General features: G+C 40.5%; 1 protein-coding gene across 19 annotated transcripts in view; it reads right to left on the bottom strand.

The window, feature by feature from the left end:
- The window catches only part of NEB (nebulin), a 208,696-nt gene that overhangs the window by 152,044 nt on the left and 35,092 nt on the right, over positions 1-21,560 (bottom strand). For all 19 annotated transcript variants that reach the window (XM_078376624.1, XM_078376634.1, XM_078376635.1 and 16 more), the window contains 22 exons: positions 20,443-20,550; positions 20,132-20,245; positions 19,430-19,531; positions 19,222-19,329; positions 19,030-19,134; positions 16,965-17,063; positions 15,905-16,009; positions 13,991-14,098; positions 13,751-13,864; positions 12,468-12,665; positions 10,792-10,899; positions 10,022-10,120; positions 8,358-8,462; positions 8,151-8,258; positions 6,731-7,042; positions 6,416-6,622; positions 5,167-5,271; positions 4,418-4,525; positions 3,363-3,674; positions 1,767-1,973; positions 1,169-1,273; positions 243-350 (listed from right to left, as the gene is read on the bottom strand). In XM_078376624.1, the coding sequence (XP_078232750.1) occupies positions 243-350; positions 1,169-1,273; positions 1,767-1,973; positions 3,363-3,674; positions 4,418-4,525; positions 5,167-5,271; positions 6,416-6,622; positions 6,731-7,042; positions 8,151-8,258; positions 8,358-8,462; positions 10,022-10,120; positions 10,792-10,899; positions 12,468-12,665; positions 13,751-13,864; positions 13,991-14,098; positions 15,905-16,009; positions 16,965-17,063; positions 19,030-19,134; positions 19,222-19,329; positions 19,430-19,531; positions 20,132-20,245; positions 20,443-20,550 (3,045 nt within the window). The remainder of the gene's footprint in view (positions 1-242; positions 351-1,168; positions 1,274-1,766; positions 1,974-3,362; positions 3,675-4,417; positions 4,526-5,166; positions 5,272-6,415; positions 6,623-6,730; positions 7,043-8,150; positions 8,259-8,357; positions 8,463-10,021; positions 10,121-10,791; positions 10,900-12,467; positions 12,666-13,750; positions 13,865-13,990; positions 14,099-15,904; positions 16,010-16,964; positions 17,064-19,029; positions 19,135-19,221; positions 19,330-19,429; positions 19,532-20,131; positions 20,246-20,442; positions 20,551-21,560) is intronic.

The raw sequence follows: 21,560 nt of genomic DNA, 5'->3' as shown, positions 1-21,560 counted from the left end.
AATTCCTTAAGACCTCATTGTGTGTGGTTGTTACAACAGGTGCTTTTCTCGCCTCCCCCAATTTGCAAATTAGCTGGCTTTGTATTGTGATTTATCTTCAACCCATAAGCATGTTCTTCTTTTCTATATCTACTTTCTCAGACATAAGAAGACTGTCCCAGTCTCATGACAGCTTATTTCTAAGGTAGAGTTTGGTTCTCAGTAGAACCAAATCTAAGAGGTTTTATCCATATTCCACTTACATCACTGGCAATGTTTCGTGAAGCTCTTGCAGCGATTATAGGAATGGCATCTGGCTTCAGATCATACCCCTTGGCAATCAGTTTCTTCCAGTCTGCTTTGTACGAATGCTTAAAGAGAAGAAACATTGCATTTCTTACAATCAAAAAGTTTTATACAGTTTCATAAAGAGGAGTCTCATGTTATGGTGGTTAAACTGCAATACTGCAGCCAAAACTCCTTTCACAATCCCAGGTAGTTCGCTCAAGGTTCACTCAGCCTTGCATCCTTCCAAGGATGGAAAGCTGAGAACCCAGCTTGCTGGGGGGGACAAGGTGCAGCCTGCATAATTAAATTATAAACCATTCATAGAGTTGTTAAAGCCCTATAGGGCAGTATTTAAGCAGCATGCTTTGCTTTTTTTTTTAAAGGAATAGAGTGGTATTTCAGGTTCAACCCTCTGCTGAATGCATGATCTGCAATGCAGAATGCAGCTACTATGGTATCCTTTACAGAGAATCTGTATTCAGATATCTAATAAGAAGACCCAACCATCATCAAAATGATGGTTTATATTGTAATAGCTTATCAAAGGTATACTATTACTTTATTATATTGATCAGCATCTACTTCAGCCTCTTCCATCATTATGGACAACAAAATTTAATACTGGAAACCACAGCTATCAAAAAACGGGCAGCTTCAGTGTAAACTAATATTCATAATTACAACACAGGAAAAATGCCCTTGTGCTGTATCTAATTCCAAGTAAAATATTTAGAGAAAAAAATGAAAACGGTAGCTGTGAGGGTAATAAAACAAAGTGAATGAATTCAGAATTTTAAAAGTAGCTTGGTAATGGTTTATAAAGAAAGAAATAGTCAAATAATTTTTTTAATGATTTAAATTTAAAAAAACTTTTAAAATGAAGACATTGTCAAATACTCACATCACTTAGATTGTAGGCATTAACTCTTGCTTGAATGAATTGAGGAACATCTGGATCCAAGTGATATTTGTGTTTAATTTTCTCTCCTGCTACCTTATAATTCATCTAAAAGGGAAATGATACATATATTATCATTCAATATGTGCAAGGTACCTCTTTTTCAGGTAATCAATGTTTGTTTACCCTGTGGAGGAGAGAGGGAGAGATGGTGATGAGGACAGATGAAAACAATCTAGTTTAGCAACTTTATTTAATAAGTGTGTTCGATTTATTTGCTTTGTGTGTGATTGTGGCGCTTGGCCATTGAGCTTGGAAGGGAGAAAAGGAAATATAGCTTCTCTCAAAAAAAGCTGCAAAGCCCCAAAAGAAGGGGCTTCTTGAGTGGGGCTACGCATCCATTTCTCAAGACTTTGTTGAGCTAACAATGGAAGGCAGAAAATCCAGCCAAAGATTCTGCAGGCTCAGACTAGCAATTCTAATGGACTATATGAAATAACCTATAAGATTTAGCAGTTGGAAACAAGCTAAAATGTACTAATAGTTAGGCTCTGCAACATTTCCTGTTTACTGCTGGGACTTGGCAACTGCACAAACTTACATCACTCAGTTGTTGAGTGTTCTTCTGTGCCAAAACCATTGGCATCGAGTCTGCCAAACTGGTGAACTTGAGTGTGTCTGGGTGTTGTCGATATTTCTTTTCATTCAGTGCATCTCCAGCCTTTCTAACTGTTTCTACATCCAGTGAGCCCAGAGGACTCCATCCGATGCCTTTGAACCAGGTGTTGTAGTCTTGCTTGTAAAGATTCTGAAGAGGAAACCAAGGAGGAATTAAAAGAGAGAGGTTCAGGTACTCTCTACCTAGAAATCCCTGAAAAGGGTCACCATAAGTCAGAATTGACTTCATGGCACATGATGATGATTAATAATAATAATACCGTCCAACACTGAAATACCAAAATGAAATTTTGTACAGTATATGCATTCTGGGCAAAACTCTAACTCAAAACACAGCTCAATTTCTAGACTCTTTCTGAAAGAGGAAGGGAAAATGAAAAATGAATTGTAATTAATTAGACAAATACGTCACGAGGAAATATAAAGATTCAAATATTTAGGATTTACCTCCCCTGTTTGTTGGCTTAAACCTACCCTTTTTGCAGTGTATTTAGATCAAGGAGGGAAACTCTGATGTCTCTAAGAGCCCATTTGGCCATCACAGTAACGTCTGCAGCTTCTACCCCTGCCAGTGCCCAAACTGGCTGGCAAATAATGCTGCCAAAATCCGATGTCAGATCACGGGGGGGGGGATATAAAGCAAGCCTTTCCCCTGTTTGCTGCCCAATTTGGGGTACAAATGACAAAGCCATGTAAACTGAGTGAGATGCTTTCTTTAAATGGGCTTGTTTTTCCTTTTGTCGTTGCATTTAAAAGGTCTGGTGTGCTGTCAAACTGCCATCTAGCACCCCGATTCTATCCCATGAGAGACTGGAGAAGCCTTTGATGCTCTTCCTCCTCATTGGTTGCCACGACCTTTTATCCACAGAACTCCAATTCAGAAATTGTACACATGGGGAGAGAAGATAAAATTGCCCCGGGAACAGAAGGGAGACCAGGAATGATCCTGTCAACATGCCTATTTTTTCCTTTTGCACATGACTAAGACATTTTAATAGGGAGGACAAACATTCACCACTTCGTGCCCTCTTGGTGTTTTTGGCCACTTCTACTACCAGAATCTGTAACCGTCTGTCATGGTGTCAGGGGTTCATGGGATCTGGAGTCAAAAACAATTTGGAGGATACCACCAGCTTGGTGTAGTTCATTCAAGGAAGTGAATACAGAAATCGTTTGAGTTTTGAAAGGTCTGTTAAAAATCATGGATCAATATAACCTTAGAGATAAGTTGTAAAGAAAAATAAGACTACATTTCTTCCAATATCAACTAGCGGTAGGAAAGATTTCCTTGCTGGCTGTGGAATTAAGGGAGCTATAGCTAAAAAAATAAAAAGACACCCCATATCTGATATAAGCTAGACAACATGGATGGCTTGTGTACTGGAACTGAGGGGCATTCACCCCAGAACTTTAGGGGGTATTCCCCTGCACTGGCCACAACCTTTCTTCTGGAAAATGTGCTATTCTCAATAGCAGCAGCAACAACAATTTTGAACAATATTCTACTATGAATCCTTACCTCACTCTGGATTTGATTCATGTTCCTTGCCAGCTCGACACTCATGGCATCTGGCAAGTAGGTATAGTGATGGATCAGATGTTTGTAGTGAGCATTAGAAGCTACATCCTGAGCCTGCTTTGCAGCTTGGATACTGACCATCTCCACTGGCGTGTGATAACAAGTCTTACTTTTCTCGTAGTCCTTCTTATACTCCCGTTCAGACTGCATCTTTGCCACATTCATAGAATGGACAAGCTTAGGATCATCTTGCAGGCTTCTGAAACCAACATGCTTTCCTCTTGACTTCTCATATGCTTCTTTGTATTTATACTAGAGTTCCAGTGGGAAAGAGAGAGAGAGTAATGGTGTGTTTCTATCCAGGTGTAAAGTATAAGTTCCTATTTTTATACTTGTAACAAAGGGTGGTTCTCCTGCATCAAGCATTGAGAACCTCATCATAAGACCCATTTCAAGATGAAGCCCTCAGATGACAGATGGGAGACCTGTGGCCCACCAGATATTGAATTACATTTGCCAAGATACAATTCCTGGCAGCCATGAGAATTTATAATAACAACTCATCTGGAAAACCACAGCATCGCTACTACAGGCCTGCATGCAAGACTGCATACGGGAGGACCAAACTGGCTATTTGGGGAGGTTAGGGATATGTGGGGTGGAATCTTTCAAAAGCTACTATCTATATGAGTTTACAGCCTTCTCCATATTCTGTTCAGCATCTTCCACCTTTTGTACAATCAATCACTTATTGGATTTTCTCAGTCAAAGCAACGACAAATACAACTGTGTGAACAGAGTGTGGGGAAGAGGGGGGAGTTAGGGACAGCAGCCACGCACCCACCCAGTCATGGCTAGCAACAGTGTGGGGCACATGTAATAAAGGATGTCTCATCAAGATGTAATGATCCATCTAGCAGGAGAACTTCTAAAGCTAAGAATGCAGTCATCCATTGTGTAAGAGGATGTAGGATTTGAAGAATTCACATAGGATGCCAAAATTCCCACAGCAAACTTTTGATAACACGCAAAACTGAGGAGATATGAGTACTCACATCACTAGCAATATTTCTTGAAGCCTTGGCAAGAGTAATTGGAATGGCATCACCCAGTACATTGTTCCCCTTGGCTATTAGTTCATGATAGTCTTGTTTATAGTAAGCCTGGGGAAAAAGAAAGATTGACATACAAAAAATCATTTAAGGCAGTATGACAAAATCCAGCAGTGCACATAATGACAGTTACATGATTTTCTGGACACAGTCAGAGGAAAGAATAAGTCTTTGGGGCCACAGTCTTACATGGGTTTCCTAGGGAGTAGGTTCCACTTGAAAATAATGAGACTTTCTTCTAAGTAATTATAGGAATGATCCATCAATTTGTAACACAAAATGAGAAAAAAAGAAAACAGAGTGATTTTTTTTTCATTCCCACAACTACGGAAGAGAAAGAGTTCCATCTCAATATCATAACTTTCCATCCTGCTTGTTCACTTGTAAAGAATTCCATGCATGCCAACGATCATCGGTCAGTGATAATGGGAAGGGTGAAGCCCCCCCCCTGAAGTGACATTCAATGTCCAATGTCTCCTGCTGCCCCCGTTGTTCCGGAGATTCATCCTCTTACCCTAGGCACTAGAATTGGCCTCAGTCCACAAGGCATGATACTCCCCTAAATCAGAATACTATTCCTACATTACAATGCCCATGGGGTTTTTATAAGACAAGGATGAATATTTGATAATCTATTTCTGCATTTATTTAGCTAAGTCCGAATCAACCACAATTTTTGCAGAGCTACTTACATCACTGACGTTTGCTGCATTGTATCTAGCCTGGATAAACTGAGGAGCGTCTGCAGTCAAGTGATACGTGTGCTTCATTTCTTCTCCAGAAGATTTGTAGAGCCTCTGTAAAGCCAAGGAAGAAGGCAGTACTGTAATCAACTTCTCTATTCCCAAATAGATTCCAGAATTGAATATTTTATGCTGGCTAGAATATTTTAGACTGTGCAAGTCACGTTTGCTCACTTAGGGAGGGAGTCTCAACCATGCTACTTTCAAAGAAACGGTCAAATCTACAAATATGTTTTGCTCTTGAAAAATTAAACCATGAATTTTGCACTGGAGAAGAGTATTCAAAATAGATTCAAAAGTATATTTTGGACTGAATCATAAACATATCTTAAATAAAGACATACATATAAAAAAGAAGTGAACAAACAGTGTGTAGAAGAATATAATGGAAATACAGTATAATTTTTACTGCTTGGAATGAAGCAAGGACCTTATTAAATCACCAAGAAACATCTGTAGAAAAGAGATGGGGGGAAATCTTAGAGATGATAATGCCGACTCATTCAAATACTTTGTATTCAATGTTGTAAAAATAAATATATACAGAATGACTTGTGGAATATTATCTGTATGCTTGTGTCTCCTGAAATCCCATGAATTTTTCACCTAAGAATGCAGCTGGTCTTACTTTGGGCGAGACTTGGAAGTTATTTGTATAGAATAGTGCTGTTATTAGTACGAAAAGTGCTGTTTCCATTCACATGAATAATATGAACTGTTTATAGAGTGCCAGCAGCACATTTTGTAAGCACGTGTAAATCAGTTTTGTTCTTGTCCATGTGAAGTGCTGAACAGAGGATCCCTGAGAAATAGGAGTGGGCGTGAAGGAGTGAGGCCACCAAATCTTTACCATGACACAAGAATTTGATATCAGACAGAATGTCTGAAGAGCCTCCTTTCCTATGAGTTCCCACCCATTTCTTAGGATGGTCTAAAACTTTGTTACAAGTATCCACACATACTAAGATCTGGTACTGAAACCATCCAGTAGTGGCCCCTAATTGTGGAATTCCCACTCCAAAAACGTTACTGGTTTTTCAGCATGCATATTCTCAAGCTTTCAAACCTGTTTTACTGCCCTGTCCCAAGAAATTATGGATAAACTACCCTTTCCCCAATGTAGATGCTTAGGGATTTGAAAACATGTCCCATTTTTATCATAGATATGAATCAGAAATGTTCCCTCAAGGTTACTCACATCACTGAGTTGAAGCGCATTCTGCTTAGCCTGGACCATGACAGGTGAGTCTACCACGCTGGTAAATTTTATACTGTCTGGAGGCTGGCGATACTTCTTCTCATTCAACGCATCGCCTGCTTTTTTAGCTTTCTCTACATCCAGTGAGCCAATTGGAATCCATCCAATACCTTTCATCCAGCTATTATAGTCTGCCTTATAAAGATTCTGGACAATAAAAGAGAGAGAAGAAGGGTGGGGGGGGAATCAGTAACCACGCGAACAGATAATGCTTTCAAACAGTAATACTTATATTGGTCATAAAGATACACTTACATCACTCTGAATCTCCATCATGTTTTTCGACCGCTCCACACTGATAGCATCCGGCAACAAAGTGTAACGGTGTAACAAATTCTTGTAGTGGGTATCGCTGACAATTTCCTGGGCCTTCTTGGCAGCAACAACGTTGACCATGTCCAGTGGAGTGTTGTATTTGGTCTTCCCATGCTCGTAAGCTTTCTTGTACTCCCGATCGGACTGCATCTTGGCAACATTCATGTAATGGACCAACTTGGGGTCATCTTGGAGGCTCTGAAAGCCAACCAACTTCCCCTTTGCAAGTTCATAATCTTTTTTATACTGGAACTGTCAGAACAAAATCGAAAGTATCACTGACAGTCATTGCTATTATAATCCAAACTGAGAAAGTTACACCTAAATGGCCCCATTAAATGTGAAAAGACAGTTGTGTCTAAGTCCCATTTTATAACAAAAACAAAACAAAAAAAGTATTTTGAGGCACTTTACAGGTTTATTTCAGTGCGACCTTCCATGGATAAACTTGATGCACCAAAATCCTGTTGGCAGTGTGGAGCCTAAGAACGAAGTGCCAGGCCACTCTACATTTGCTCTCGTTGTCTATCTCTGACTTGCAATTACACAAGATGGAGATCACCCTTTTGAAAACTTTTTTTTTTTTTTTTGCTTTTGAGTGGATTACCCTTATATGAGCAGAGAGGAAAGAGGTGTTATTAACCTGGATCCAACCCACTGTGTTCTAAAAATATATAAATCTGCCAGAATTTTTGCAAACAATGTTAGCTAAGTAATCCACACAGTCGGCGACCCAAAGAAAGGCAATATGCATGATGCAAATCAGAGAAACAATAAGCAAAATATAAGCTACATTAATTTCATTTCTATCCTGCTTCCCCCCCCCCCTTGGAGTCCCAGGGAGTATGTAAAGGCACCCTCCCTTCTAGGGACTAACCTGAACTACCCATTTGCTTAAACATCAGCAAGGCTGGTGCATCAAGTGCTTTCTGTCTGGACTCCAGAATGGCAAATTAATGAAGAGAACATAGTATAAGATAAAATGGTATGATAAACTCTTGAAAGAGAAGAGTTTATAAACAATGGGCAAAGATGGCAACTTTGCCGGTCCGGTGATTTAAACCAGAAAGTTAGTAATGGGCTTAATTAATAAGTTTTCAAAGTCTCATTTGACTTCCTCTCAAATTATAAATGGGTGGTATTGGTTACCAATGTGGGTGTTCTTTGGAAAGGTGAGGTTATCAGCTTGTTAAATAAAGAAATTCACTAAAATCAGATCATAAAGCCTGCACTGATTTCAGTAGCTGGACCTAGAACCCAACCCTGGCTGTTCTTCAAAGATCACCATAAATTCTGGTCACATATCCAGCTTGGTGAGTATTGCTCATCAGAAATATCTGTTTGAAAAAGGAATACTTACGTCACTAGCCGCATTTCTGGCAGCCTTGGCAGCTTTGATGGGAATAGCATCACTTCTTAGGTCATATCCCTTTGATTTCAGCTCTTCCAGACCAAGTTTGTAATAATTCTGGAAGACAATAAAATGTTTCATTGTACTGCTTTGTTGCTATTCACGTATCTTTAAAATTATATGGTACATTAAAAAATGCACTGAAAGCAAACCTACATCACTAATATTGTAGGAATTCACTTTTGCCTGGATAAACTGAGGTGCATCTGCTGGGAGATGATACTTGTGAATTACGTCTTCATTTTTGGCTTTATAAAGTACCTAGAACAGAAATCAACGGGATGAAATTAAATATCATATTGAAGATAGCAACTATTTAGAATATTTAAAAGACCGCTGTGTCTTATTGCACATTTCTGTTCCAAATGCATGTATTTCCTAGCCCTCTGAGAAGAATATGCCTAGTTTAGGGCCCGCCTGTTCCTCCCACATTCTGGTGCAGACTTACAGGTCACCTCTTCCCTGCCACTACTCGGATCCCCCAAATCTAATGATAAAACACTAGAGATATTCCCAATACCCTGTGATGCCATCATCCCTATTCATCATCCCTTAGCTTTCATGAGCTGCTGTGGCACAACCTGATAACTCAGAAACTTGTGACACCCCAGACTTTTTGGTTACAAGCAGAGTGCTAATGCATTCTAGCTATCAAAGTATGTGGATGCAAACCACAGAGCTTTGTAGCATGGTTTGTCTGATGTGTTGTCCAGATACAGGAACACTTTTCTCTCTAGTTGGTTCTCTCTGCAAACCAGAGCAGGTTTCCTACTACAGTTTGTTGGAAGACAATTGAACTGGAGAGGAAACTGTGCATTAGTTGGGAGGATACCCACTGAACTTCTGGCACAAGCCGGAGTGACTGGGCAGTGTGCAACAACATTTCTACAATCCTCTGGCTTGCCCTGTTCCAGATCTCCCCATACAATGTACACGTAACCTAATTATCACCTTAAAAACTCAAGGTGTAATCACAGAAATAGAAGAAGTTGCTTTATGCCCATTCAGGATTGCTGGTTCTTCTAGACGAGTACTGTCTGCTGACTCTTCAGAGTCATATCAAAGGTTAGGAGGAGATTTGAAGACAGTGTAGACCTCCCCTCTGTTCAGTGAAGCAAATCCAGTGGATGCTGGAGGTGGAACCAGTGACCTTCCAGATCTAAAGATTTGCTCTCTGGCCTATGGGCTCTCCTCAACCTAATTATATTATAGGACAAGATAGGTGATGACAGCATTTTCTGAAACTAACATTTTTCTCTTACAGTCCTATCTTAACCTAGACCATCTAAGGTATAAGGACAAATGTATTTTAATTTTTTCTTCAGCAGAAATGATGCTGTTCAGAACTGTGCATTTAATCTTATATGGGTCATGCAATTTCTGTGCATGCAACTAACACTATACAAAACACTTGTGTTGTTTGCTGAGATATCTGTTGTCCAACTAGTTATACAATGGGTTGTGCAACCAGCCACACAATCAGTTGCACAACAGATGCTTCACCAAAGGGAGAAACCACTTCTGCAACATTAGGTGCCTGCATGAAAATTCCCAACAGGTATGTCCATGGTATGTTAGCTATACTATAATAATCTAAGTAACGTTATATATATTTAGTTTAGCTGCAAGCCTAAGTACAGATCAGGGAAACCACACATTTCAGTGTAAAAGAAAGAAAGCTTCATAGAGAAGGAAATAACATTAAGACTGAAGCATTGGTCTTCAGGTTCTTAATGGATGCATGACGTGGTAGCCCACAAACAAGCAAAAACTTGTTTTTAGCCCACAAACAAGCAAAAACATACAGTGCTAATACTTACATCACTTCTCTGGGCTTGGTTGATTTTAGCCTGTACTACAATGGGATCATCTTCAATTTGTGTAAACTTCAGTGTATCTGGATGCTGACGATATTTTTTCTGTTACAGATGAAGAAAAAGAAAGGAAAGTTAACTGCCTCATTGGAAGGGTAAAAGAAAGATTACAAAATAATAACTAGGACGTACATTTACTTGGATGAACACTTTTTTTGCAATGGATAAGAGGTGTTTACAATTTTTCAAAAAGTACCTAAATGCACAAGACATCAGCAGAATGTGTTTCCAAAGCAACAAAAAAGAAAGGAATGAGCAAGATGGCATAAGTGCAGAAGGAATCCGTCTCACTTCTTTTAAAAACCATTTTTCCAGGCTGGTAGGAAAAATCTAGGGGTGGTAACAGAGCGGGCCCTACCATTAGGCACTGAGAAGTGGCTAAATTAATTGGCAGCTGCTTGGGCAGGTAGAGAGGGAGTCCATATAAATGCCTCCTGAATCTCTTCTAAAGACTTTGTTGAGGACAAGACACAGTGTCCCACCCGACCTGCTTGGCAAGGTACAGTGCTGAATGCTTTCCATGCTTACATATCGCCAGCCCTGAGGTAAGAGTTGACCTTCCTTGACTTCTGAATATGAGGTAGGCAGAGCTACCTTCTTGCACAGGCCTCCTTTATGCATGCAATTCCTATTTAGCTAAACAATATATTGCTTCCATGTGGTATAGCCTCCTAAACGAGGGTGTGTAAGCCTGGTTCTTTTGCAGGTTTACTTACCTCATTAAGAATATCTGAAGCTCTTTTATTTTTTTCTGCATCCAGGGATCCATAGGGTATCCAGCCACAACCTTTCATCCAGCTGTTGTAGTCAGCTTTATATTCATTCTGGAAAAGATCACAGAAAGGAGAAGTACAATCATTTTGCTTTTGAAGGCCAATTGTTTTCTTAACTTCTCATACAACAGTTCTGGCCAGCTGCCCTGTAATGAGAACAGGAACCTCTAAGAACCATCTTTCAAAGAAAACAATTGTATGGCTGCCTAGAATAAACATAGGATTGCAACATAATTATCACAAGTTTTCAAAATGAAATTCTGGAATGCTGAAACAATAACCTTAAAAATACAGAGTTGGAAGTGACTCTATGGATCTTCACGTCCAGTCTCTCTCAGGGAGGAACAGTGGAGAACCTAACTTCTCCTCTGAAGATGCCAGCCACAGAGACTGGTGAAACGTCAGGAGGAACAACCTTCAGAACACGGCCAAAGAGCCTGAAAAACCCACAACAACCATCGAACTTCTAACCTTTGGCTCCACAGCCAGATACCTAAACCACCTATAGATGAAGGTTTAACGAAGGACTTATCCAGACAAGGCAAAGATTTCCAGGCCTCCACCGTAGAAGGACTGTCTTTGAAATTTGCTTGTTTCTGATAGAAATGTTTGTAACTTTATATAAAGTAGTAACTTGTGGAGCTGTGTTCCTTAGCCTTTAAAAAAAATCAACTCAAAGACCTAATCAGAGGTAAAAATGAAGCTCCCATTGATAGCACCTCAGTGATAATCTCTGATCCACTCCCAGTCCTTTTGGATGGAAACTGAAAAGCATGGACAGGCAGGGACAAGACAATAATCCTTTCAAATCAGTGCCTTGTATGTTGTGGATAGCAAGATTAATATTAAAATCAACAGTGCAGAACCAGTCATTTAGGTGCAGATTTTGCCCAGGGTGAGTGAGTCCTGAGTTAACACAACAAGAAATAGTTCAAATTCATTATAATCACTATTTGGGATTTTGAGAATTCACCAGGAAGGGTAATAAATGACAAGCACACATATCTTTATAATGGTCTCAGAAACTGATGGTTAAATCCCAGTCCCCAAATACATCCATCCAGTCCTATTAATAATAACAAAAGCACATGTATGTCATGCAAATGGAACAATATAATCCTTGGCTTCACAAACAAGCTGTACAAGCATATTCAACTTTTGAAACTTGAACAACTGCTTGCACTTCAAATCCACAGAAGAAGTTTTGCTTTTGTTTATTAAAAACTGTGCTTCAATGCTATTCAAGCATGACTCAGAAAGCTAGAAATCATACAAAGGAAATGTATGCTACGATATTGGAGGGGGAAGCAATAGGAGGTTGGCTCTGTTATTTCTACAGATCATTCTTTATTCAGCAACATCTGAAACCAAGTTTTCAAGCTGTATTCAAGGTAATTTTCCATATGGATGCCGATGTTTTCAGGCAAAGTCATATGGTGTATATAGGACAGTGCTGGTGTACAGTGTTTCCACTGTATAATTCTCCCTACCCATCCCCAGTTCCCTTGCTTGCTGCTGAGGTAAAAAAAGAAAAGAAATAGGAAAACATTGCATCCTGACTGTCCTCACCTAAAGGAGGTTTTATATGGTCTGAGGCATGCAAAAGGAAAACTACTTACATCACTTTGTATAAGATTTGCCTTCTTGGCAAGCTCAAAATTAATACTATCAGGAGGATAGCAGTAATTATGAATGAGACGCTTGTAGTCTGTATCACTGATGATCGCCTGCGCCTTCTTTGCTTGGACAACTGGAATCATGTCCAGGGGTGCTGTGTACCTGGTCTTGGACTCTTCATAACCTTTTTTGTATTCAAGCTGCAAAATAAGGCACGCACACAGTTCAGAGTGACGACCTCTTGAAATGCACAAAACCGATTGGGCTGATCATTGCACGTCCACAATAAGTGGTATGTATACTGCTTTCTGGCAGGCACAGATTAGTAAAGGAGTTATTTCCAGAAACCCAGTCAGGCCAAACTCATAGCCCCTATGCCATTGCAAAGTTAGGCCAGGGTCAAGATGATTTCCAGCATCCGTAAACTGAGGGGGGGGGGGGTTGCATTTGGCAAAACCTCAACTAACTTGGTCAGTTCAGCCATCCTGCCTAGTGAGGACTGTGCCTAAAGTTGCCAAGAAGTGCAGCCTTGATAACTAGGGATGTGCGTTTAGAAATATTCAAGATTAAATGAATAATGCCATATAAATACAGAGATATGCATGCAGGAGCCCTGCAAGCCAAAAGAGACCACTCCCTTGTTTTACTGGGCTGAAAAGGAATCTGTTGGGGGAAGGCCTGGCCAAGGTGGCAATGGGAGAGCAGTCTTGCCCCAGCTAGTGTGCACGGCGAGAGAGGCAGCGTTCCCTCCTTCTACCTCTTCCATTAATCCAACTGCTACTCTAAGATTGTGCTCATTCACTCTCTTGTTCTGTGCCCCATGTTGCTGGCAAAGTTCCCACCCATCATAGGCTATCTACTACTCTAGTCAGTGCGGTCAAGAGTCTTTGCCCAATCTCCACTGCAACCGGCCCTCTGTTTTCCCAATGTTGCTGGCATTTCCACTGTTCCAGGTTCACTCTGCATGCCCATTGTAGTCATTTCCCAATACCTAAACACTGTTGGCTGTTGTTGTGCACTCTTTTTGTTTGGCACAATCAATGGGAACACAATCACTGGGAAGTTGTCAGAGGATGCAGGGAAAATCTTTAAAAATATAGTGCCTTTTTGTTTGTTTTTTTAAGGGAGAACATAACAAGTATATAATATTCATATTGACTGTAACAGAGTTCTGAATGGAAGGAATTAATATGTATATCTCAACAGACTGACATTTATGAAGAATTCAGCACACAGGAAGCATCCCATAAGAATGAACCCTAGCACATATTTTACGAATACTTACATCACTCTGCTGTTTGGCCACTTTCCGAGAATGTAACATTTTGGGATCATCCTCAATGCTCAGCGCTCCAATTAGCTTCCCTTTGCTCTGTTCATAACCCTTCTTATACTCCACCTGCATGAGGAGAAGACATTAATAGTCTTCTGTATTCTGTAATGTCTGGACGGAAATCCAGATTAATCAAAGGGAGATCTTCACTTCATCTAAAAAGGACCAGCTTCACTTCTATGCAGAACTTACATCACTTGCCATCTTTCGATTGGCTTTCGCGGCAAGAATCGGAATGGAGTCCATCTTGATCTCAACTTGCTTAGCCTTCAATTGTTCCCAGTCATATTTATACCAATTCTAAAACAGGAAGGAAGGACCAACGTAAAGAAGGTGTGATATAAACTGCAGGAGAGATTATCTCAAATTTATAAAACTTTGTGTAGATAACAGAGAAATCTATAACTATTCATATATTTGAACAATTTTTAATAGGTGACAATATTTGACAATATCAGGAACAGGAAGTCTGCATTTTTAAAATGAATCTAAAAGGGCATTGCAAGATTTCAACAGATTGCTTTAAAACACAATCCAAAGACATGACTCCTCTCCAAATGTGTGGAGCTTCATTGAAAGAAAGAAAGGCTTTAATAAGTTATGGGAGTTTTCCTAACAACTACTGAATGCACCTGTGGCAAGCTTCCTTCTTTATCCTCCATGCGGTGCAACATTCCTCATTCTTTCGAGAGTTCTAATTTCCTGCAAGTTTCTCCTTTCTCTGTTGTTTCAGTCATTCTGTTTCCAGCTCCCTATGAGGCCTCCAGAATTTCAGCAGATCCCTCCACCACCCCTAATCTGTTCTAATTTTAAATCCATTCCTGCAGCCACATTTGACCTCACAAGTGCATAGAAAAATTACCCTTTGGACTACAATGTCCAGAATCCCCCTGGCAGCATGGCCACTGGTCATGAAGGTGGAATGATTCTAAGTGTGGTCGCCCAAACACCACCTTCCTAGCTCTCAGCATTGCCTAGAAACTTGCTATGAGGTCAATTTCTTCCTTTTCTTTCCTCCTGATCTCATTTTCCCTTTCAGTCTTTGGCTCTGGCTTCTCCAAGTCCTGTTCGGAAGCCTGCGTCCTTAGTCCGGCATGTTTAGGCTCTCTATTCCTTAGCACTGTTTCACTTTCTGCTTGGATCCAACCATGCAAATGAAATTTTTTGTTTTGGATCTATTCCTAGCCATAGCAATAACGGCAACAATACCGCTGCTGCTATACAGGCAAACCAAATCGCAGGTTGTGGCAGTTTGATTCACAGCCTCTGTTATGGCTGAATTCGCAGTCAATGCCCACACAGAGGCTGTGGATTGATTTGGGAGTTCAGTGTCCACATTCAGTGCGATGTAATTTGCATTTCTTTCTTTCCTCTTCTTTCTGTCCTTCTTGCCTCTGTTGATCCTTTTATGATTCACTGCAAAGCTGCTTGATTTTGAAAAGGTTGTAGAGTATTCCGGAAAAAGTGGCAACGTTCCAAAGTTCTTCTTAACATGTAGAGAAATACTACATACCACAAGACTGTCTTTTATTTCATCTGAGTTGTTTCTGTTTTATTTATTTTATTTTATTAATTTGATCTAGAGGTCAACTAGCACTAATCAATACCAGTGATAAGGGGATAGGGGGATCTAACACCAATTTCACATATGTGGAGAATAAAAAAAAAAAAGAAGGATGATCAGAGGGAAAGAAGAACATAGGGATGGATGTTCCTGCAGTCCTAAACGTCACACCCCAACTGTCTACATCACTGAAACACTATCCACAGACACAGACACACACAAACACACCCATCTTTACAACTGAAATCAACTGATTACAAGATTAAAATACTGTTTAAATTGCTCTGGCTTGGAAAATATAGAAGCCACCAGTGGCAAAGGGAAAAAAAACTATGCTAGGAGCAAGTAGGCTGGACCAATTTGAAATAACCTTTGCTTTGTGTGATCAGTAAAAAATTAATTTGAATTCATCCATTTTATAAGTGGAACAATCCCTAGGTATTTGACCATGTAGTCACAGCCTAAGTGAGGCTCAAAGGCAGTTTGCGACCAAATTTTGTCCCTCATTATCTTTTGCTATAGAGCCAGTGGCCCACACTTACATCACTGAGGTTGTATGCATTGACTCTGGACTGGAGGAAGAGCGGGGCATCTGGTGGAATGGAACATTTGAATTTCTCACTCTCATGTTTGGCTTTGTAGTTCAGCTGAAAGACAAAATGGAGAAATCATGGCATAAGGTGACAACTTGAAGAGCTTGTGTTAAAATGCATGCAATGGCGTTTGCCTGTAAATAGAAGGCATTTGATCCATCAAAGCTTTCCATTGATTGGAAAGAGAAGGAAGCAATCATTATTTCCTCTTTTATCTCTCCCATTTCCTACATTCCCCACATACACAACATTCCTAGGCCTCTGGAAAAATGTAGGAGGTGATGTAAGGACGGCTGAAAAATGCAAGGAATCAGCCAAAGTTGGTTGCCTCCATCTTCCACCAGCAGGACTATTCTGAGTGGAACTACAGTCATAGACACACTCGTCCAGTGGAATAAGATCCAACCCACTGTTAGTAATGATATTTATCAATGGTATGTCTATTGTTCAGCCCGTGTCAGGAAGCTTATTAATAGAACAGCTCAGCTGATGCCGTCAGGAGCAGTAAGAGACAGATATTCCAGGTGGGGGAAATATAACTGCTGGTAAAGGTTGAGTTCTGCCACTGAGCAACTACTACTTCCTGCATGTGTGGATGGGCATCTACGGGGACAGTAGGGCACTGTCCCACTTCATGTCCAGGTTTCTTCTGGCCAGCCTGTGTCCGCCTGTCTCCTTATCAGTGGCAGGAAGCACCCTACCAGTGTTCCCCTCCTCATCTATGTGAATGTGTGAATGTTTGCTTGCCCAGCTCTACCTGTCAGAAGCAGTTCCACCCATTTCTGCTGTATTGTACGTCTCTCCAGCTACAACAGGCCCCAACCACTAGTGTCCTGGCCCATTGTCTTTGAAAAGCAAACAGGTGTTAAATCTCCCCTGTTCTAGATGACTTTCGGTGTTGTCACAAGGTAAAGCTACAGCGTCATGGCAGGAAATGGTTTGCGAGATGAGATCCATGAAACTTAAGAGCGGGCTGCTTTGTGTTGTCCTCGGTTGCCAGGATACTTACATCGCTCAGCTGCTTGGAGTTAATCTGTGCTTGTACCAAAACGGGTGAGTCTGTCACTTGTGTAAATTTGATCTGATCAGGATGCTTTCTGTAGGCATACTAAAATGAGAAGGGAAGGTGTTTTTTTTTTTTACAATGAATTGATACTTGATTTTAAGCAGACATCATTATTATGATATGGAATTCAATATCGTCCTGTCCTGTTGAGCAGAGGACATTTTGGAGATCACACATTCATAAGATCATCATACGTTGGAAGTGACTTAACAGTCCATAACAACAACATTTCAATATCAGCATAAATATTTTTTATAAACAAAATCCAGATGTTTTTATTCAGCATAAATATGGCTACATTTATAAATATAGTTATAGTTAAATATAGTTACTCTTGTTTAAAGGTGTTAAAGCCTGCTGCCAACAGCCTGACAATCAACAATAGGAAGAATTCAATGGGTCAAAGATAGGCAGGAATGTATTACAAATTGTGATGAATTATGGGTGGTACTGTAATAAGGTTGCACTTGCCCCATAGAGGCACAGATGTCAAGGCCCTTATTTGCACAGTTCATCCTAAAGAGTGTTGGTCTGTATGATTTGCCTGAGAAACCATACTCATGCCAAATGCATTCTGTCCACCAGATGTCACAAGAAACCTGTCTGTCCACCAGATGTCACAAGACATCTGGTGCATTCTGTCCACCAGATGTCACAAGAAGCCTATCACTCGTCACCTGTCAAGGTGATGAATCCTGAAGCTATATGTGCTCCAAATGTATTTATTTATTTATTTATTGGACTTATATACCACCCCATAGCGCTACAAGCACTCTCCAGGCGGTTTTACAATTTTTTTTTAATTATACAGGCTACACATTGCCCCCCCCAGCAAGCTGGGTACACATTTTACCGACCTCGGAAGGATGGAAGGCTGAGTCAACCTTGAGCCGGCTACCTGGGATTTGAACCCCAGGTCGTGAGCACAGTTTTAGCTGCAGTACAGCGTTTTAACCACTGCGCCACGAGGCTCAGTTCATATATATATGAACACGTATATAAAGAATACTGATGGTTTTAAGTCATCTTAAACCTAAATTTGTATCATGCCACACCATTGGGCATGCTTCTTCCCAGTCCCCCCCTCCCCTGCTACTGAAACTGTCTGTATCTTAAGGATGCTTTTCATTTTAAGGGGGGGAATGCTGTCACTCTGTATTTTGCCTCTGGTTCAAAACACAACTGCGCGTAGGTGCTGATATATTTATTTAGCAGAATTTCAGTAGAGGCAGGACTCCAATGATTTCAAGTGGTTTTGGATTAGCATTAAGAATTGCAGCCCATAGTGTCCATTCATCAGCAGAAAGTCACCTGCTGGCAGAACAGCACCCCAGACCAAATAGGTTCCAAATCCATTCCAAAAGATTAAGGAACCCCTACCGTGTGTGGAATTGAACATGGTGCAGCACGATTGTAGGGGTACAGAGGGGAAAGAGAAGTCTTACCGTTAAAAGGAAAAGCCCTCTCACAAAACACTGGTCAGGATCCTAATAGTGATCATGTAAGGTTTGTGTAACTATGTACAGACATCCACACTAGAGGTTGTGTGGTTGATTGTGCGTGATTTCGTACACTGGGACTGCAGAGAGTATACATATTATATGATATAGACATCAAGGGACAGAAGATTTAAAAAATCACCCATGAACCCAAACAACCCTTGGGTAGACCAAAGATGTTTAGATGCAGAGGATATAGGAGACCGATTATATCTTCTGGATTTTAGAAAATATATCAGGAATTGGAGAAGAAAACACCAAGTTTGACTTGTACCCAAGAGGTTGGGCTTCTCATCTACATGAGGTCCCACCTTAGACCCCTTAAGGTTGCTCTACAGAGGCCTCCAACACTGCAAGGCAGATCCTGAGGCTCTTCATGTGGCTGAGGAGGAACTTGCCCCTTCAGTTAACAGACATTTTCTCAACAGGAAGGGTTAAACCAGTGTCACCTTATCCTTTAATTCCTTCTAAATCCAATTGCATAAGATTTCACAGAAATGAGTACCTACATCTTTGCACTGGTCTAGTTTCTTCAGGGCTTCATATTCTTGAGTTATGGTCTGTGGGAAGTAGCATTTCCCCTTGTCTTCTTCATAGTCTGCTTTGTAGTTTTTCTAGAAAAGCAACAACCACGAAACAATCGTCACCACGAGCTCATCGGCACAAGGGAAGCCCAATACATTGGCAGACTCAATACTCACATCGCTCTTCATGGCTTCCACTTTAATGCAGTGGGAGTGATAGGGGTCCTCGTAGCTGCCTATGTAATGGCCCAAAATCTTTTCATTGTATGGCGCTTTGTACTTCACCTATGCAGAAATAAAACACCATTATGTGTTTCCTCCAATGTACCAGTTTGGGGACTTTCAGTCTCCACCACAATGTAGGACCAATTGCCACCAAACTGACCTCACTGATGCTTTTCAGGACGTTGTCAATCTGATATTTTGGAGTCTCACAGTAATTAATGCTTGTCCCTTTTGACTTTTCATACGCTTCCTTGTACAATCTCTGCCAAGAGAAAAAGTAGGAAAGTCATAATACAGGAGGATCACAAGAAATGTCATCATTCCATTTAGAAAGCCTGTGCTAGCTGCAGGTAGAAACTTTAAGCTGCACTTTAGATGCTAGAGTCAAATCTACATTGTTCTTATCCACAATCAGAACAATAACTAAGGTACAGGAGGAGATACTTTTCTGGTAATCAGAGCCTTTTAGATACTCTGGCAGGGGGTGAGAAATATTAGTAAAAATAGTCCTTCTTTTTGCTGCAATGTTTTACATGTGTTAATTATTATTATCTGAAATGTTTTACATGTGTTCATTATTATCATTGTCATGAGTTAAACCAGGATACAGAACTGCAGTCTGATATTTTTTTTTAAATATTGAGAAGCTGTCATTCTATTAAATAGTCACAGTTCTTTTTCCCAAATTTGTTTGCTCATGAGATATATAACATGCCTTTCTTCTAAAAAGTGGTTTTCATACTGTGAAGGATATGCAAAGCTAAAAATTGTCTAAATACATGAACATCCATGTTGAATTCAGCATACTCTCAACATCCCATAAAGAAATGCTATGTACAGTGTACACTTTCTTGGCACTCACATCGCTCTGCAGCTTGGACACCTTCTGGGAAAGTAACAGCCTGGGATCATCCTGAATGCTCAGAGCTCCAATTAGCTTCCCTTTGCTCTGCTCGTATGCTTTCTTATATTCCACCTGTGTGGGGGAGAAGATGGTTTATTCCTTGCATTTTCATTCCATTTTTAAAAGGTATTTATTAACATTTTAATATATAATAATAGCCAGCAATAATTCATGATTTGATACACAACATTCTTCTGCCTTCCGTGCATTCCCCATGCAAATCCAAAAGTAATTTTTAAAGACCACCTTTATTTCTTTGCAACACTTACGTCACTGGCGATCTTTCTATTGGCTTTTGCAGCGATGATTGGAATGGCATCCATCTTGATCTCAACTTGCTTAGCCTTCAGCCGCTCCCAGTCGTATTTATACCAATTCTGACACACAGGGAAGAAAAAATATGTGTATGTGGCATCCATTACATATTACATATGTAAAATTACATAATGATGTGCAAATATGTATATAGAGAAATATTATACCTATGAGGTAGTATGAGAATGGGCAAAGGTGAAAGTATAAACCTCTTACTAACTTGTATTACCAAAGAGAAAAGGGGAATTCTGAGTTTGTGCCTGCATAAATTCCCTCATATGGATGGTATAAATGATACCATCTTCCACTGGTTTTAATGGATCATATATTCTGGCAGGAATAACTCTTATTAGCAGCTTCATTTAAGCAAAGAACATTTGTTAAGCCACTGGTGTGTATCTCCTCTGGTTCCTTACTCATTTATACCCATTCTTGTTCTTGTTTAATGCATCACACTCTCTCTTTCAAGATCTGGCCTCACATTGTCCCTTGTATCTATTCCCTCTTGCACCAATCATTCAATTTTTTCCAGTCCTCAACCCCTACCAACACCAGCACCACAACCTTGTTTCCATCTGAACCATTAAAGAATACAACCACACCGGGCCTTTTGGTGTGAGTTGGTGTGGTCTAAATAGGGTCACTTAAGGTTGGGAGCTCCTTCATGGATTGCTGCCTTGTCGTGGCGAAGGGGCTTGAGTAACTCAGAGAAGCTATGGGCTATGCCGTGCAGGGACACCCAAGACGGACAGGACATAGTGGAGAGTTCCGACTAAACGCAATCCACCTGGAGTAGGAAATGGCAAGCCACTCCAGTATCTTTGCCAAGAACGCCCCATGATCAGAAACAAAAGGCTAAAAGATATGATGCTGGAAGATGGGCCCCTCAGGTCGGAAGGCGTCCAACATGCTACTGAGGAAGAGTGGAGGACAAGTACAAGTAGCTCCAGAGCTAATGAAGTGGTTGGGCCAAAGCCGAAAGGACGCTCAGCTGTGGACGTGCCTGGAAGTGAAAGGAAAATCCAATGCTGCAAAGAAGAATGCTGCATAGGAACCTGGAATGTAAGATCTA

This window comes from Pogona vitticeps, chromosome 1 (genome assembly GCF_051106095.1).
Source record: "Pogona vitticeps strain Pit_001003342236 chromosome 1, PviZW2.1, whole genome shotgun sequence".
NCBI lineage: Eukaryota > Metazoa > Chordata > Lepidosauria > Squamata > Agamidae > Pogona > Pogona vitticeps.
This window is presented reverse-complemented; position numbering and strand designations above follow the sequence as displayed.